At 35.0% G+C, this 19,926-nt stretch overlaps 1 protein-coding gene across 1 annotated transcript in view; it reads left to right on the top strand.

The window, feature by feature from the left end:
* Positions 1-2,021: 2,021 nt before the first annotated feature.
* The window catches only part of LOC121371920 (protein downstream neighbor of Son-like), a 48,401-nt gene continuing 30,496 nt past the window's right edge, over positions 2,022-19,926 (top strand). The window contains exons 1-2 of the mRNA XM_041498166.1: positions 2,022-2,527; positions 19,555-19,728. Coding sequence (XP_041354100.1) covers positions 2,141-2,527; positions 19,555-19,728 — 561 coding nt within the window. The 5' untranslated portion in view covers positions 2,022-2,140. The remainder of the gene's footprint in view (positions 2,528-19,554; positions 19,729-19,926) is intronic.

The following is a 19,926-nucleotide window of genomic DNA, read 5'->3' as shown; positions in this document are numbered from 1 at the left end:
AGAGGTTATTACCAGAGTGTTTTTCGGTATCGTCAATATCATATATTAGGAATAAAAATTGTATTATGCGAGCCTCTGGCGAACATAATACATTATTTTTATTCCTAATATATGATATTGACGATACCGAAATACACGAGGGTAATAATCTCTTTATCATATAAGCTCAAGCTTAATACAACGTGTTTTTGTAAACTGTACACGCAACTTTAATTCCAGACCGCCATTACTAGATATTCAAATAACGTAAGAATATGTGGCGCGGTGTATCTAAGAATGAAAATGACGTCAAACTCGAATGACGTCATTTTGGATGTCCTTACATCAAAATAAAGTTATGCCTAACATTTTTTTGTTTTCTGAACGCTGGACAGCTTTCAGTGTCAAATTGCCAAAATGTCAATACACCTAGTGCTGAGACCTCGACTAATTTACATCTAATTTGCAGTTATCAAATTCTCAAAGTATGTGATCTGAAAAATATTTAAGCAAACGTACTTGGGTGACACTCCATGATTGACGTATGCATTCATAGTCATCAAATAAAAACATTTCAATGGCAATTTGACACTGAAAGCTGTCCAGCGTTCAGAAAACAAAAAACGTTAGGCATAACTTTATTTTGATGTAAGGTCTCACTACACAGATGACTTCCGGGTGAGAGTTGATTGATCACGTTCCACTCTAGTTCCTAATTGTGACACATGTTATAGTTCACATATACACTTCTAGGAAATGGTGAAGAATTAAAACAAATGGTAAGCCTCCTGGCTGTATTTTGCCCATGTTATTTTGTAATATTGTGCATCGACCTTTTGGGACATGGGTATATAGCGCAAGTGACAGCCGGAGTGAATCGGTTAATGAACCACCTGTTCGGACCGGTACTACAGCCAGATGCGGTCATATAGCAAAACACTGAGACGGAAATGTTCTCAATTTTGGAGTGAAAATAAATGCTTATATAATGTATGTTCGCAATGGTGTATGTTGTTAGTGCCAACGAGAACCCGTTCTATGGGCAATCTTCGCTTGAAGTTGGGCAGTTTAACATGGGTTTCAATGGCAGATGACATCTGTGTAGTGAGACCTAAGGACATCCAAAATGACGTCTTTCGAGTTTGACGTTATTTCCATTCAAAAATACACCGCGCCACATATTCTTACGTTATTTGAATATCTACTGGAATTAAAGTTGCGTGTACAGTTTACAAAAACACGTTGTATTAAGCTTGAGCTTATATGATAAAGAAATTATTACCCTCGTGTATTTCGGTATCGTCAATATCATATATCAGGAATAAAAATAATGTATTATGCTCGCATAATACAATTTTTATTCCTAATATATGATATTGACGATACCGAAAAACACTGGTAATAACCTCTATTTATATATGTGTGTGTGTGTGTGTGTGTGTGTGTGTGTGTGTGTGTGTGTGTGTGTGTGTGTGTGTGTGTGTGTGTGTGTGTGTGTGTGTGTAAAGAATTACATATTTATATTTTAAGACAAGTGGAGTTTGTGTGTGTGTGTGCGTGTGTTTTATACCAACGTTTCAATGTAGGCCTATTGCTGAGGACCCGGTAATAATAATAATAATAATAATAATAATAATCATCATCTTTATTTAAAGGTTACACAAATAGTAGTGCACTAATCTCCCTTGTGGCCTTCAGTCTATTAAGTATTAACAATTATTACTCAACATATAATGAAATAAACAATGTAATAACAAAACGCAGCATAATTATTCTTCATTAAATGCATCGAAACTATAAGGTAAATACCCATGATGCATACATATAATGAATACATTTTTTTTTTTTTACATATAGATACAATAGCTTGTACTAAACATGTCACACTAATTAAATAAAGTTATTATTATTATTATTATTATTATTATTATTATTATTATTATGATAGTTCCCTGAGCATTCCGAGTGCTCATAATCCGAGCTTGATACAGTGGGAACTGGTGCACCTGTGGAAAGGTGGGGTATACGGAGACAAGAAGATAAGTTCCGGTTTGCCGCGAAATGTAAAACTGTTGAGCTAAATCATTCTTTGTTGAGAAAATACACGAAATGTAAAACTATTAGGCTAAATAATTATATCTTCGTTGAGAAAACACACGAAATGTCAGAAAATTTGGCAAGATGGAAAAATCCCAAAGATGTAATGAAGATGCACACAATGAGAAAAGGAAGACGAGCTAACCCGAAGAGTGGAAATGTGGAAACGAAGAAAACGTTTCGTATATTCCGAGATTCTCATAGTGTTACAAACACTCACGGGACGGGTAAACGAAAAAATCCCTTTAGTTGTCAGTTTGCTTCTAGTAAAAGGAAACGGATTCGGGATGAAAATAATGGACATTCGCCAAAGAAGGTTTTAGTAGAGACGAATCAAAACCTCTTTAATGTTTTGTCCCCAAAGAAAAATTTATTCAAACACCAGCAGACACAAAAGAACATTGAAGTTAAATCAGACGAGAATCTACTCTGTGAAAATGTGGTTTTTCAGGTATGTTTTCATCCCTGCATTTACGAAGTGCTGCACGTAAATCTATAGCCCGAGTACTCTGACTGTAAGAGAGCTAGACGGACATTTGGACATAAACACGCTCTCATTACAGTCAGAGACCAACCTATGTCTTTTTTTGGCAATTCCTGACTACCAAAAGGTAGGCAACGAGTCCCGCTCTAATACCACAACAAATAACTTTACATCGATCATTTTCGAGTTAAGTGATACAAAAAAATCCACATATTAATCACTAATACACATACTACAGAAAGAAACCCGACAGCACCCACATTCAGCTACGCTTCGTGACACTCCGTCGCAACAATTACAAAGCTCGGCGATCTATTTCGAGACTGGGTGATTCCGCCTTGTGCAGCAGTTACAGGGGTCGTCTCATAAGAGGAGGCAGTACGTAGCACATACTTTTGCCGTATCCTGTCGATAACACCCCAAATGTATCCTTCAAATTTAAAATGGAATCAATAATGTGTAATTGTTTTGGTTTAATGACGTAATGAAATCCAAATTCATCCAAAACGGCATTAGCCAACTCTTCCATGTTGTAACTTCGCTTGATATGAGACGGACCCTGTAACTGCTGCACAAGGCGGAATCGCCCAGTGCGCGATCACGTGGTCTACGTCTCGAAATAGATCGCCGAGCTTTGCAATTGTTGCGACGGAGTGTCACGAAGCGTAGCTGAATGTGGGTGCTGTCGGGTTTCTTTCTGTAGTATGTGTATTAGTGATTAATATGTGGATTTTTTTTGTATCACTTAACTCGAAAATGATTGATGTAAAGGTATTTGACGTCAAACATAGGATTGTTGTGGTATTAGAGCGGGACTCGTTGCCTACCGTTTGGTAGTCAGGAATTGCCAAAAAAAGACATAGGTTGGTCTCTGACTGTAATGAGAGCGTGTTTATGTCCAAATGTCCATCTAGCTCTCTTACAGTCGGAGTACTCGGGCTAGTAAATCTACTACATGTAAAAAAAAAAAAAAAAAAAAAAAAAAATCATAAGGCCAAAGAAATTAGATTACTCAGGCTAGTTTTAGGTGGAGACATTTTCGCCAAATTGTCGTCTTCTTGGCCTATAAAAATGTGATCTGTGGGTTAATGCGAGTCTGTACCGTGTTGATATTTTTTATGTATTTAACTAAGTAAAAAATAATTTAGAACAAAAGTTTTTGGGGGATACAGATATATCGCTAAAGATCAAAAGGCGTCCTAAGTCAAGAAGCGTCCTATTTTACGTACAGCTTGTTTATTACGAATCTGCGAGCGCGTAAACTTCGACAACACAATAATTCTGGATACGGTTATAGAATATGTCCGCCACCTAAATACAACCATTTACTATACACTAAATAACGAATATATGTAATTTTCGATAATTTTAACTACTCTGACGATTACTAAAATAAAGCCAATAACTCGAGTTAATTTCTATTTTATTTTATTTTAGGAACTTTGCGTTATTTTGTGTTTTATTTCAGGAACGGTTAGGGTTTAGTTTGTTTTAGGAACATAGGGTCGAGTGATTTTCTGTTTTACTTTATTTTAATTTAGGAACTTTGTCGGTCGATTGTTACAGAAGAGTGTTGATAGCCTACACGGCTGCATAGTGATCTGGGGGGGCTGGCCCCCCCCAATAAGTCTTAATGTCCATATTTTATTTTTTTAAATTTTTTTCTTCTAAATAAATAATTTTATTTTCTTTATTTTTCCCCCGCAAAAACCCATGCCCCACTTTTTTTAAGACTCCCCACCAAAAAATCCCTCTTTTTACAGAAGGATTAGTGGCGGACAGATTCTATAACCGCTCCTAATTCTGAACCAGGAAGTACTTGCTACCGATAAAGTAAAACAAATGAGAAAAAAACTGGTAAAAAATTATTTGTATACAAAATGCATTATACACAATCGTTATTTTAAATAGTATCATCGATTAAAATCATATGCTATATTAATACCTACCTGCATCTAAATAATCAGCACTTGGCGACAGCGAAAGAATCCTGTCACTGTCACGTCTGTGTTCATCTTTGAGTCAGGTCACATGATGTATACATGTACACGTATTCTTTTTAAAAAAACCCGAATTATGGAAGCCCATTTTACCTATAGGATGCTTTCCGATCCAGGCCTAGGAATGTACACGTTCAACTGTGGCATGTGTTTTATCTATCGACGGAATACACTTGTAAGGTTATAAACATTTTATTAATTGATATTTGTAGTTAACTGAATACGGTAATAGATCAAATTGATTGTGTGCTTACAATGTGTGTGCGTTGTAGCCATTTTCCAGTTAATAGGACGCTTCACGGTCCTTCGAGGATATATTTTTTTGTCTCCTACATCAGGGATTTATTCAAATATTTCTGAAGAAATCCGAAGTCCCTATGCAAAATGAACCTGCGCTGTACTTTCTAGCGGTGATATAGGGGCGTCAGGTATCTTTGTGTAGCCTTGGTACTGGTTAACATGTTCATGTAACATATTTAGCATCATGATACAACATATAAACAGAGGGAGAGCTGGGGTTTAATGCAGAGATGTACAGTTCATATTTAGCATCATGATACAACATATATATAAACATAGCGAGGGCTGAGGTTTAATGCAGAGATGTACAGTTCATATTTAGCATCATGACAACATATAAACTGAGGGAGAGCTGGGGTTTAATGCAGAGATGTACAGTGTTCATATTTAGCATCATGATACAACATATAAACATAGCGAGGGCTGAGGTTTAATGCAGAGATGTACAGTGTTCATATTTAGCATCATGATACAACATATAAACATAGCGAGGGCTGGGGTTTAATGCAGAGATGTACAGTTCATATTTAGTATCATGATACAACATATAAACATAGCGAGGGCTGAGGTTTAATGCAGAGATGTACAGTGTTCATATTTAGCATCATGATACAACATATAAACAGAGGGAGAGCTGGGGTTTAATGCAGAGATGTACAGTGTTCATAGTTAACATCATGACAACATATACACAGAGGGAGAGCTGGGGTTTAATGCAGAGATGTACAGTCTTCATAGTTAAGTTCATGATACAACATATAAACAGAGGGAGGGATGGGGTTTAATGCAGAGATGTACAGTGTTCATATTTCCCAGAGATGTACAGTTCATATTTAGCATCATGACAACATATAAACAGAGGGAGGGCTGGGGTTTAATGCAGAGATGTACAGTGTTCATATTTAACATCATGATACAACATATAAACAGAGGGAGGCTGGGGTTTCATGCAGAGATGTACAGTGTTCATATTTAACTGTTACATCATGATACAACATATAAACAGAGGGAGGCCGGGGTTTCATGCAGATATGTACAGTGTTCATATTTAGCATCATGATACAACATATAAACATAGCGAGGGCTGAGGTTTAATGCAGAGATGTACAGTGTTCATATTTAGCACCATGATACAACATATAAACATAGGGAGGGCTGGGGTTTAATGCAGAGATTTACAGTGTTCATATTTAGCATCATGATACAGCATATAAACAGAGGGAGGGCTGGGGTTTAATGCAGAGATTTACAGTGTTCATATTTAGCATCATGATACAACATAAACAGAGGGAGGGCTGAGGTTTAATGCAGAGATTTACAGTGTTCATATTTAGCATCATGATACAACATGTATATAAACAAAGGGAGGGCTGGGGTTTAATGCAGAGATTTACAGTGTTCATATTTAGCATCATGATATATATAAACAAAGGGAGGGCTGGGGTTTAATGCAGAGATTTACAGTGTTCATATTTAGCACCATGATACAACATGTACATATAAACAAAGGGAGGGCTGGGGTTTAATGCAGAGATTTACAGTGTTTATATTTAGCACCATGATACAACATGTATATAAACAAAGGGAGGGCTGGGGTTAATGTACAGTGTTCATATTTAGCATCATGACGGGCCTCTAAGAATTTAATATTTGCATAAAAATGTATTGGTTACACAAAGAAATTCAGGTAACACATTTTCTATTTGCATAACACGTTATGTCCATGGATGTAAATAATGTCCTAAATTTAATGTGTGATTGGAAATTATTACCCATATGGGCTCAAATATACGGGGTAATATTTTTTCGATCTCTGCACAGTGTGCAGATTGCTTCTACAGCCACTGATTGGCTGGCTTAAAAATCACGATGTTTGGTTGGTTGCTTGTCATGGCCGGAACTTCACTTTCATTCATATAATGTTTCCATTCATGAGTCAGATTACACATACGTTATACGATATATACAAAGATTTACAAAAACAAATGGACTCACTTGTTTCGTAAACATGAAATGGTATATTTTCATAAGCAGCGGCTTTAGTAATATATAAAAATAATTATTTTCAAATGCAAATACATCGTATTATTTTGTACTGTAAACATTTGGCTGTAGAAAGAACGCCGTTATGCTATGACGTCACTTACATTACGTCATGTAATGTGCGTAAGATTATATGACGTAATGGCTGATGGCTTTGTTGTAGACTGCAGAGGAATTTTTACATTAAAAATCAGTTAAAATTGACAATGGGTAATAAAGAGAATAACCAACTCGCTACGAGGAGTTACGAATTATCTGTCCCTCGTGAATGAATATTGTAAAACCCTCGCCAAAGGCTCGGGTTTACAACATTCATTCACTCGGGACAGATAATTCATAATTCCTCGTAGCTCGTTAGTTATTCTCTAAATAAGTTACGCTAAATTAGATTGTGTGAACGACATTCTGTGTCAAATCACCCAAAACCCCCGATATTTAAAACCCGGCCATCTCAGATTTTTTATGAAACTTGTTGATTGGGATCTCACAGCACCAAATTCAAACTTTTAGGCCAATCGGACCAGTGGTGTGGGAGATATGGCCCCCCCCCCCCAAAAAAAAAAAAATTGAGATTTTCGACCAAAATGGGCATGGCCGCCAACCTTTGAACCCTCATATCTCAGGAACTACTGGGCCAATCGTCATAAAATTGGTATTGTTGGAAAGGTAATTTGACAAGGATTCCAAATCTGCCATTATAGCAAAGCATGAGTTGGAACTACAAGGGGGTTCAAAGTGACTAAAACAGTCAAGGGAACACAGCAATTTCACCGGTTAGTTCCAGTGTCTAAGTCAAAGATGCATGCCTACAAGCTGAGCCTGCAGAGTGACCCACCAGAACTAGTATCTGTCCAGGATTCTGAGGATGATATGACAGAGTTACCAGATGAGCCTCCCATTGAAGCCAAGAAGCAAAACTATGTTTGTTGTCTGTATGACAATGAGGCATGGGTTGGGCTAGTTGAGGACATTTCAGAAGAGCAGGGATAATTCTGTAAAACCCTTGATTAAGTAGACTTTTCCATCTAAAATCACAAACCTGACTTTATCACTTGTGTATCGTGAGTGGTTGTTTTTGCTCGAATAGGCCTATAATAATATAGATTTTTTCTTTGGAGTTTTTAAAAGGGAAAAATACTATAACTCCATTTCGTTCTATTGATGCAAATTGAAATATATTTAGTTAAATAGTTTATTATACTATCAAGTCATTTATGTTGTTTTACAAGTCAGGTTGATGAAAGTGAAGCGCCTTGTCGTAAATTAGAACGTTTGTTTACACTGTGCATAGAGGATTTGGACGGAGCCGCAAGCCCCAAGCTGTACCACCGTACGTCACAAAAACGAAACAAAATGGCTGCCCAGTTAGCAGGAATAATCATGTTTTTTTTATTAACTCTGTCTAAATTTCTTTTCTTTTTTTAAAGAAAGTAGAACGTTACATGCTTGCCATTTTCAGGACCTCACGTAAGCTTTGTAGACTAACAGTTACGAACTAATCGAGACAATTTTACCAACTTTGCTGATTTCCGTAACAAGTTCATTTGTGTAGGCTACAGAAGTCAGTATTTAATTCAGTACCTTTTTTTCATAACTATACGAACAGTATAAATGAGTTGGCCTTATCAGACATGATCTATTATCGTACAAAGATGGACTGTTTCTAATTAATAATAAATTAAATAGGCAAAGGAGTTTTGATCGGATGGGTACGCCTTTGAAGATGTCTATTAAGCCAGTATTTTCCAATTTGTATAGCAAAGATAAGTAACAGTCATATATTAAAAGCATGCATGGACACTTATTGTTCCTGTCACATTTGTTTTCTTTTCTGGTATTATTAGACGGGTCTTTCATACGGTAAAAATGGTAATACGGTAAGTAGTGGCAATCGATATATATACACCATTATTTTACATGCATTGTTTGTTAAAGTCGCACGCCCTAGTTTCAGCCCGCGAAAATTAATTCTAATTTTGGTTAATCTACAAAATTGTAACACACTTAGATCACGTTTTTATAAAATAGTGTGAAAAAGCAGGTTTTATATCGATAAATACCATGGGAATCCCCGTGACCCAATTACTTGAAATAATTTTGAAAGTTAGTATTCTGATGTCACCGGTAGATGTCGCTCGAAGCACAGAAATGCCTATGTCACGACAAATTTCCCAGGGTGCACACAGACTTGGGGTGCGTTCCTTTCACCTGTCCTGGGCATGTTCCAACTGTTCCAATGAGTTTGGAACAGTAAGTTACTTTACCAACATGGGTGCTTCTGTTGAGGAAGTGGCTGCTGCAGCAATGGTGCACTTCCCCTCCCCAGGATGAAAATGTAAGTTTTTTTTGGTTCAACTCTATTTAAATAAAGGTAACAATATAGCTTGTGCCCCACCTCCTAAGGTTGTATCCCCTCTCCAGATATCGTAAGACTTAGCAAAATTATTGGTTTTATTGGTTTTAAGGGTTTGTAACGTTTTGTATTAGATACTTACTTGTCTGAACTTTATTGTTAATGAAAATGTTCACGAACTGTGAAGAAAAACCTCACAAATGAACGACAACAAATCGGATGTTGATTGCGCGAACCGTGCATGAGAAAACAAACCGAACCAAAAATGATAACGGTCATGTGGTATACCAACGTCTGTGACATTGAAACAGGAAGATCCCCTCTAAAAATAGATTAGACCTTGTCTGCTCAACGTTTTTTTCTCAGACGTGTGCGTTTTTAAGAAATACGAAAAATGCATTTTGTGGTATTACAAACACCAGGATTACCAAAAACCACTTTGTATATTCTAAATAATAAAATGTAAGTAAAGTGCAATTTTATTTGTGAGAAAATGGTTTTAATAGCGAAAAACAACAGCGTAATGGTTAACAACTAGGGCGTGTCCCTTTAAGTGCAACATGCGTTATTTTTCACACTCGCCATATTGAAATTATGTGCGCTGTACGAGCGTAATCGCACTTGCACACCTTAAAAGACCAGGTCTGTATTAAGCAATAATGTGCATTATATATCGTTGAATATGCATACCAGTCTAAAAGCCTTACTTAAGCATTCCTTTAACTACTTTACACATAAAATTGTCATACTGAATTAAGTTTTTGTCATGGCAACATACATTTATTTTGATTGATTTTTTAGGTGATAAGTTCCTTTACACTTCTGCATAAATAGATTTAATAGAACTATTTTATATGTCATAAATGGGTTTTTAATATACCTTAACAGAGGGACATGAAATGCACATCACATGTAATGACTTGCTGTTTTTTAATTTTATATCTGGTGTGCTAGACATCCAATATTGGTAGAAATCAAGCTATCATCTTAGCTACTTTTATGCATAAAATTATTCATATTGATTTAAGTTCTTGTAAAAACAACTTACTTTTGGATTGGTATTGTAGCTGAGGGGTTCCTTTACACTGAACATTACATAAAAATATTTAATGCAACTCTGTTTTAATTGTCATAAATGGGCTTTTAAAATTGGGTAATTAAATTAAAATACAAGTCATAAAATGACTCCCAATTTGTTTTCCCAGGGTTTCTGCCAGAGGGTAAAATGAACCTAACCCTGGGGGAGGCCTCCCATACCCTCTGTTGACTGTGATTGCATTCAGAACACACATTATAAATATTCAATTCCATAGCGCCATACCCAAAAGTTTATTTCTGGCAGAAACCATGAAATTTCATATTTTGTTGCACATGCTAGGTATGTGATATTGGAACTATTATAACTGAAATCAATAATATAAATCTAAAATAAAAATAAATTCATATTCAATGTACATTGTTATATTGTTTTGGATCTTAAACACAGTAGTATATATATCCAAACTTGTATATTAAAAAATTGCCAATTGCTTGTATTCAAATTTTAACACAGGTGTTAACTTTGTACATACATGTATGCAAACAATTATTGAACACCTATAATATATATATTATTGTTAATGTTCTGATTTAGTAGTTACTAGATCAGATATGTGAATCTAGGAAAAAAAGTCACAGGTAAAAAAAAACAGGAAAAAAAGTCACAACTTTTAATAGAAAACAACATATTAGAAAATGAAAGATTTTGTCACAGAGTTTTTGTCAATGTTCTTTATTTTTAATGTTGGTGGTTTCAATGGATGTTCCAACCGATTCCACAGAGAAATTCTACCACAGTCTTGAGACGATCGACACACAGGTTGAGAAGGTGCTCTTGCAGCTACACATAGCGTCATCGAGGTGGGTTGCCAACTGCATCCTGCTGGATGATGGTGCTCACTGTTGCCTGCTCACGTTGAATTGACCCAGAAACAAGAAACCACTCTACAAATTCACCCTAATCAATAAGCTGAACAAGAGCATACTGTCATGCCATTTTCTTTTAATTCAATAATCTGCAAACTCGTACATTTTGATATATAAAAATTGTGGCTTTTTTTCCTGTGATTGTTTTGCCTATACTAAATTAATTGTGACTATTTTTCCAGTCACCAGATATGTACACCAGTACTAATAGTGTGCCACATTTATTTTGATCTAGTGTGACAGAATCATGGAAATAAATATCAATCCATTTTTTCTGATTCGACTGATTAACAGTGATTGTTTCCATAATCCAGGCTGTCAAGTATCCTACTTTTTCCTATTTATTCCTCTTTTTTTTTATGAGTCCCTATTTAGCCCTCTTTTTGATGAAAATTCCTATTTTCCCCCTTTTTTTTGCACTTTTGACCAGTTTCATATAAAAAAAATTAAGCGACACCATATTTTTTCTCTTCACACCATTTGCTCCAGATGACTTGCTGTGAGACATATTGTGATAACTGTGGCATAGTCATTGAACTCTGAATATGCAGATGGGATGCATGGTTACAGGCTTCCAGTTATTAATTTTCACAATGCAATATCAAGTCCTCTTATTTATAATTTCTGAATTTATGGATAGGTTTCTGTTTTTTGGTAATATCTGATCTTGTCAAATGCTCAAAACTAGAAGGTTGAAAGGATATGGCAATCCTTTCAGTCTAGGCCTAGTGACTGAGCTACATACTAATTATTTCTTTAGTTCATTATCTGCAGGTAATGGTGCTTTCGAGTTAGCTTGCATGCAGTTGCTCCAGTGAAGCCTGATAAATGCTCAGTTTAGCTTGCTAGCTGGTGGATAAGTTGTATTACCTTGTGTGATGGTTAACTATGCATTGAGCTACATACTAATCATTTCTTGTTTTAAACATGTATAGGTTCTGGTGGTGGTCTGCATGTGATGCTGCTTCCTAGATAGTGGGTCATTCCATGTCAAATCAACAAATGGCCCACGCACTTCGGTCTCAGATTCACTTGAAATTTGTACCAAACATGCCTCAGTTATCCACTTAAACAAATATCAGGTTTGAGCTCTGTATTTCAAATAGTTTTGAAGTAATGAACATTTTCCTAACTATGGTAAAAGTTAAATTTAGCTGAAAAATGGCTGCCGTAATTTTCATGCTATAATGAGAAAATACATTAACCATGTAACTGGTTATATCCTCCGAAATGCTTTGCATATGGTGAAGTCATGCATAATTGAAAGATAAATTTCCCCAAGAAGGGCTTCTATATGGATAATGAAATTTGGCACACACAAACTACATCACATTAGCTATAAATTGAGCTCAGTTTCAGGATTTTTGAAGTTAACCCACATTGGGTTTTTTGTCATTGAAAATGTTCCCAATCCGACATTTTTCTGATTTCGGAAGGGTGTTATTCCATAACTAAATAGCACAGATGTAAAACTTTACAGTTATGCAGTGATTGGGGTGGATTTCATAGACAAAAAAGATTATGTGTGTGCAGTGAATGTGAGGCATTGTTTTAGAGTCTGGAAAATGGGTGCTCGTGAAATAAACTTGCATTTTCGACATTTTTCATTTGTATCCAGTCATTCAGTATGACGACTGAAAAGCACCAGTCTGCTACAAATCAGTCCTTTATAACCTCCTTAGTGCCCATGCAAACTTTCAGGGCTCTAAGTCCATCATGTCCTGAGATAATATATCTTGAAAAATAGCATGAAAATTACGGCAGCCATTTTTCAGCTAAATTTAACTTTTACCATAGTTAGGAAAATGTTCATTACTTCAAAACTATTTGAAATACAGAGCTCAAACCTGAGATTTGTTTATGTGGATAACTGAGGCATGTTTGGTACAAATTTCAAGTGAATCTGAGACCGAAGTGCATGGGCGACCTCAAATATTTGTTGATTTGACATGGAATGTCCCTAGTATAAAATCTATTTTTGTAATTGCATTGTGTATATACATGTATGCTATTATTTAAAATTTTCAGCAAACACATTGCAGTAATTGGACTGATCTGTGATTGACCATGATCCTTTTTCAAATTAGGCATACTAAATCATTCAATGTTTCATTATGGGTGGGCAGGGTAGCTATTAGGGGAGTGAGAAGGCCATTAGAAACCTCCAGCTTCGATCTCAGATGATACTAATATATATCACCAATGCAGTATAATACTTATTATGTAACCAGTTGATCATAAAATTGAATTTTCCTCTGGTTACCTACTTTCAGTTTATAACATGGTCATTAACTGTTTTAAAATGTTAAAACCATTGGAGGGGATGGCTGTGATAGGTTAAGGTCTTTTTTAAACAAGGTTAAATAAAATGAAAAACAATTACAGTTATCATTTCGGTTATCTGCTCATTGTATATTGGTTCCTATATTATATAAAATATTGAAGAATGATCATGGAACAGTCAGAACAACTGCTAAATTGTGTGGGTGGGTTTGTGCAAATATCTTACATTTTCCACATTTCTCATCACGTCTAAATTGTACGAAGTCAGGCTGAAGCTGTTAGGGTTACTTCTGATATACTGGTGCATGGTGTCTAAGGAAGTAGGACTTCAGTGCTCATTTGCAGGTTGTGCTTTGCTTACTGTAACAAGTATTCTATTAAATGTGCACACCTGCAGTATCATAATTATTTGACATATTTCTACCAATTCATTTAGCACACAGCTACTAAATCCAGCATTATTATCCAGTTGATCTACCAAGAGAAAACTAATTAAAAACAATAGTTTCCATACCCACATTCAATCACATACATACACACATTGCCATTGCTGCTGTTTTTGATGGTGTCACTGGGTCAGCAATGCCTTGTTGTTGGGTTTTTTTCAGTCAACACCCCTGTCATTTCAGAGTTAAAATTTGACCTTGTAACTTGTATTATTCAATAGCATAAAAGGAATACTGCATTGTGTTGCTTTTTAAAAGTCTTACTCCAAAGAACCAAATTCAACCACTGCATTGTCTGAATAAAAAGTGGTTGGTCGGGATGGCTATAAGGGGTGTTGGGAGGCCATCTTAAAACAAAATAAGTGCCTATTTTATTCCTATGATATACACATTGTTTTATTTTTCTGTATTATTGTCTTTTTAATGGTTTTCTATTTCCATATTTAGTTTTTTGAGATGGCATTAACATGAAAATATATTATAGCTTTATGTTTGCTTAATACACATTAATTTTTATAAGCCCAATCATTTTGCCTGTTCAGTATCAATTATTACACACCAGTGTAAAATATTACTCATGGCCAGGGCTTCCAGATTATGGTAGCCCCACTCCCATGGCTAGTGACATTCAATGTTGGGCTAGTAAATAATTACTATTGCCATGCCCGATGGATAGTGAATTGTTTTTTGTGAAATGTTGCAGTTAAATATTTTGTAAATACATGTATCAATATCCTGCCCCCACCCCAACCCCAATGTTAGTCTTTTTAAGCTCTATCTCCCTCTTTAGGTGACATATCTGATTATTACTGTTATTTAGTAAAATTGTATTGGTTTAAAGTAAAGTAGGGCTAGTGAAATTTAAATTGTGGCTAGTAAATGTTTTAAATCATTGATCCCATTGATCTGACGAGCGAAAGCGAGTCAAGATACAAAAACTGTTCACTCATTTCATAAAAATGGTATGACAGGCAAGCTCGTTTGGTATTCTATATTTAGTTCATTTAATCAAAATACATGTACATAGAAGATGTTTTTCAAGTTGGTTTTATTGCACAAACTGTTTTAATGTACAATGGCACAAATGTCCCTCCGTTTTTAATTGGTCACAATGACAAAATTTATATAATTAAAAAAAACAAAAACACAACTTATTAATACTTCCAAGCTGTTAATTGATCATATGGATTAAAAAAACCTTTTAATTTTGCTTTGACATATTTTTTTTTAGAAAAATCATGTTTTTTGGTAACGAGGGACACCACAAATATATTTTAATTAATTACTACTAATTACTTATATTATATTAAAATGACAACATTTATTAGCTCAATATGTAAAGTAAAGTATGTTTTACAAGTTAAAGTTGTTTAATATGGATTCTAGATAATATTTTACTGTCAAGTACTGTCAAAAAAAAAGATATAAATGTTTTACAAAAAGTTACTGTTGTTGAAGTCTAAAATGGGCATACGTTTTGAATGGCTAGGTGTATCTAAGAACTGTAAACAATTTTGGAAACTAGACCTAAAAAGCTTTCTGATCATACCACACAAGTTAGTGAATTCATAAATAATTTATTTTCTCAAATGTGGTATTTTGCATGATCTTGCCTCCATGAAATCATCAGTTATTAATATTTTAGTAATTAACAATCACAGTAGCCCCAACTAGGGTAAACAATCTTTCTGCCAAAAGCACTATATATAGCATATGATAAACATAAGTAAATGTTCATAACTTAGAGTTGAGTTTTATCTTGGTTAATTAGGTTGAATACTGTGTCGTCTGGTTAATTGTGGCACTCAAATCATGCTCTAACCTGGGAATGTCATCCATTTATTTTATAAAATTGGCGAGTGGACAGAGATTTGGCTAGTGAATATATGCCATTTTTAATTACTAGCCAGCAGCACATACAATAAAACTTGCGCATTGAGCCCTGCATGTGACCTAGCTGGCAAACAATCCTGGATACATCCAAATGCTGTAGATCCTGAGATTAATGTGATCATCATAATAATGCGAAAAATGCGAGTTCATGTTATTGGCATTAATAATATGACACTTTTATTTCTATGTTTGTCCAGCAAGATATGTGTTACATGCATGCTGTTAAAACAAACAAAGATTAAAATTATAATACATTTATAAAACAACTGAGCCCAATTCATCATGGGCAAGACAGACTAATTAACCAATTAACTAATTTAAACAATTTTTTCAGATCAAATTTTGGATTGGCCAACAGGCAAGTGCCTAGTATATTAAAGCCTCTACCTACATTTAACAAATATACATGTTATACATCAAGTTGGCTAGAACAATATTACAATGAAGATAACATGGATAGTTGGGGGAGGGATAGAAGAGAGGAAGGTGTAGAAGAAACAAAGAATAAATAGCAAACAGTTAGAATGGTTAAATGGTTAATTGATCTCAAAACGCTTACTATTAATAAGAAAATTCTTAACAGATTTAAATATAGAGATATTATCTTGGACACTTAAATTAGAATCTCCAAATAGCAAAGTATGACACTTTAGATTATAATAATTCAGTAAATGGGTATTGCGATCTGCAGCGTATGTTGGACAAAAACATAAAAAATGTTAAGCATCTTCAAATGGATGCCCACAAATACAAGAAGGGGTATCTGTCACATGTTGTACAAATTTGTGACCGTTCAAATCACTGGTACCCAAACGGAGTTGGCTATGTAGAATCTGTTGCCATCTATCAACTTCATAGAAATAGGATGGAACAGCAGGGTCATGTTTGTTCATTTGTATTTTCAACAATTTTAGTGAAGAAGAATTTCTAATATCAGGCAACAGATTGTTCCATAATTTTACTGCAGAAGGAAAGAAGGAGTTGGAAAACAATTTTGTTTGACAAAAATATGTTTGTAGGTAATTCTCCGCATTACGCATATGGTATTCATTGCGTTCTGCAGCAAAGCGAGGTAGTTGTAAGGTTAAAAAAGTTGGTAACATGTTATTTGAAAGTTTATACATCATACAGAGTTTGTGACATTTCCTCCTCTCTAGTAAAGGTATAAAACCGGTTTCTCTATATAACAATTGATGAGATGTTCGTCTAACAGCACCACAAATTGTACGGAGAGCATCTAATTGGAGATTTTCAAGGGTATTTTCTATATATGCCCTTCTAGATAATCTAAATTTGAATGAACGAAGACAATTTATAATTTTACTGGCCTGATCCACAATATCTTTTATATGATGGTCCCATTCTCCAGATTTTTGAAACCTTGGATCCAAATGTTTATGAACCTCAACCACCGATATCTGAACACTGTCTAAGAATAACCTAGCATTATCAGTGTTTACATTTTTACGATTTAAAGTCATTCTTTCAGTTTTATTAGGACTAAATTTTACTAACCATTATTTTTTGCCCATCTATTAATTAACTCTAAATCTGTGTTTAAGATTTTACAACATGCATTAGGATTTTCAACAGTTATATACAGCAAAGTATCATCAGTAAACAGTCGTATATTTGAGGTGATATCACTTACAATAGCATTTATATATATATCAAAAACAGAATAGGACAGAGGATGGAACCTTGAAGGACACCTGCAGGGACAGTCTTGATATGAGAAAACTGGTTATGCAATACTACTACTGTTCCCGATGGAATAGATAACTTTCAATTTTTCAAACCATGCTAATAATTTTCCTTTTGTACCAACATTTTCCAATTTGTGAATTAAACCCCAAATGCTTTACTTATAGTTATATCACAAAATACTGCTCTAACTTCCTTTCCTTCATCCATAGATTGACAAATAAATTAAGTGATACAAATCCAGAACTGGTTTATGGTCGAATCACCTGGAATAAACCCAGATTGAAATTTTGTTATAATGTTGTTAGTTCTAAAGAAGTTAAAAATATGTTTAAAAATGCATTTTTTTTAAAGTTTAGAAATATTACTTGTTAATGAGATTGGTCTATAATTTGAAAGTTTGTGAATACTACCTTTTTTATGAATATGATTTACATTTGCAAGTTTCCATACAGATGGAAAAAAGGAGTGGTACAATGATAAAATTAAACAGTCGTGTAAGGGGATAGGAGAGTTCTTTAGCTAATAATTTCAGTAATCTATTACTAATAAGGTGACCCGATGATTTGGACACGTCAAGTGAAGTTAGGATGTCCTCCACTTCAGTTTGCTCTAACACAATATCCATAAGTGAACCATACTAACTAGTATTGGAAGCTCTACTGGTGAAGAATCTACGGTGGATTGTTTTATAAAAAAAAACTCATTGAATGCATTAGCTACCTCTTTGGGGTCTTCAATGACAGTGCCATCAACAGACAAGGGCATCACTGAATTACTAGAACCACGATTTTTATATATATTAACAAGCTTCCACCAGTGTTTTGATCCAGTATCGTCAGTGTTATTAATTTTGTCATCAAGTGTGTTAAAATAATCAGACTTAGATTTACGTACTTCCTTAATTACAAGATTTCTTATTTTTCTAAACTTTGCCCAAGCTACTGGTGTGTTGAGAGTTTTAGCTTTATGGTGTAGCTTTTGCCTTTGCCTGATTAATCTTCGAATGGTTCCATTCATGAATAAAGGGTTTGTCATAATTTGGTCGTACTGTAACAGTTTTATAAGGAATAAACGTTTTAGCTGCATTCAGTAGAATGCTCGTTAAATTTGAAGTTACTGTATCGATCGACTCAGAATAAAAAATATTATCCCAGTCAAAGTCCAAAATAAATGTTTTTAGACCACAAATATCGGCAGATGGGTAATCCCATAAAGTCCTCTGGAATGCCTTTCTTTTTCTTTTTTTTGTAATTTAGGACCAATATAAAGTGCAACTGGGGAATGGTCGCCACAGAAAGGGGTTAGAACTTCAACAGTTTCAAGAGACAAATGGACAAGAGACAAATATTAAATCAAGAATGCTTTTACTGTTTTGAGTAATTCGTGTAGGTTCTTTAATTAGTTGATACAACTGGAAGCGGGCACACAAATGGTCCATTTTATGATGGTTGCGTTCAAAAATAAATATTAAAATCTCCAACTATAACAACCTTGTTTATTCGATTATCCATGCCGCAACTAAATGATTCTTCAATTAGATTCCATGTATATCCATAGGACTAAATGGTGCACAATAAAAGTTACCAATTACAATTTTATAATTATTATGATTTAGTTCCACCCATAGTTTCCAGACCCTATGATACTTACAAGTATTGTAAGTCCTGTCCTTATGGTATGGTTCTTTAAATCCTTTAATTATAATTTATTCATTCAAAACTAAACTGATTAATTGATATGTACATGTTAGTGAGTTGATCCCATTGAAGATGCCTGTAACTCAAATTTAAATGAAGAGTACACAGACGTGTGCAATTAGGAAAGTAATATTTCATAGAGAGTCCACTCGCATTAATTTCATGTCACATTGTAGTCTGGCCACTGTCACTCGCATTAATTTCAGGATTTATAGTATCCATTTGACTGCAGTGTGCAGAGATACGGCCCTGATCACATATTATGGTTTTGTCATTCAGAATAAAAGGGCTCATGTTTGTTTTGCAGAATACTAATGACAGAACAGATGACAAGTGTGATCTGTTGCAAGTTCTTCCAATTGACTGGAGTCTGAAGGTGAAGGCGCGAGTCACGTCTTCTAGCTCCTTGGCTTGGTGCACACAGGTTAAAACACTGGAAGAAGCTCAAGGTGTGACGGCCCATGTCCACTGTACTGACCAGGTATTATGATCTACTGTACTGACCAGGTATTGTTATCTACTGTACTGACCAGGTGTTGTGATCTACTGTACTGACCAGGTGTTGTTATCTACTGTACTGACCAGATGTTGTTATCTACTGTACTGGTCATTACAGTAGATGTGTTGTTACCTACTGTACTGACCGGGTGGTGTTATGTACTGTACTGACCGGGTGGTG

Source organism: Gigantopelta aegis, chromosome 4 (assembly GCF_016097555.1).
Source record: "Gigantopelta aegis isolate Gae_Host chromosome 4, Gae_host_genome, whole genome shotgun sequence".
Taxonomy (NCBI): Eukaryota; Metazoa; Mollusca; class Gastropoda; order Neomphalida; family Peltospiridae; genus Gigantopelta; species Gigantopelta aegis.
This window is presented reverse-complemented; position numbering and strand designations above follow the sequence as displayed.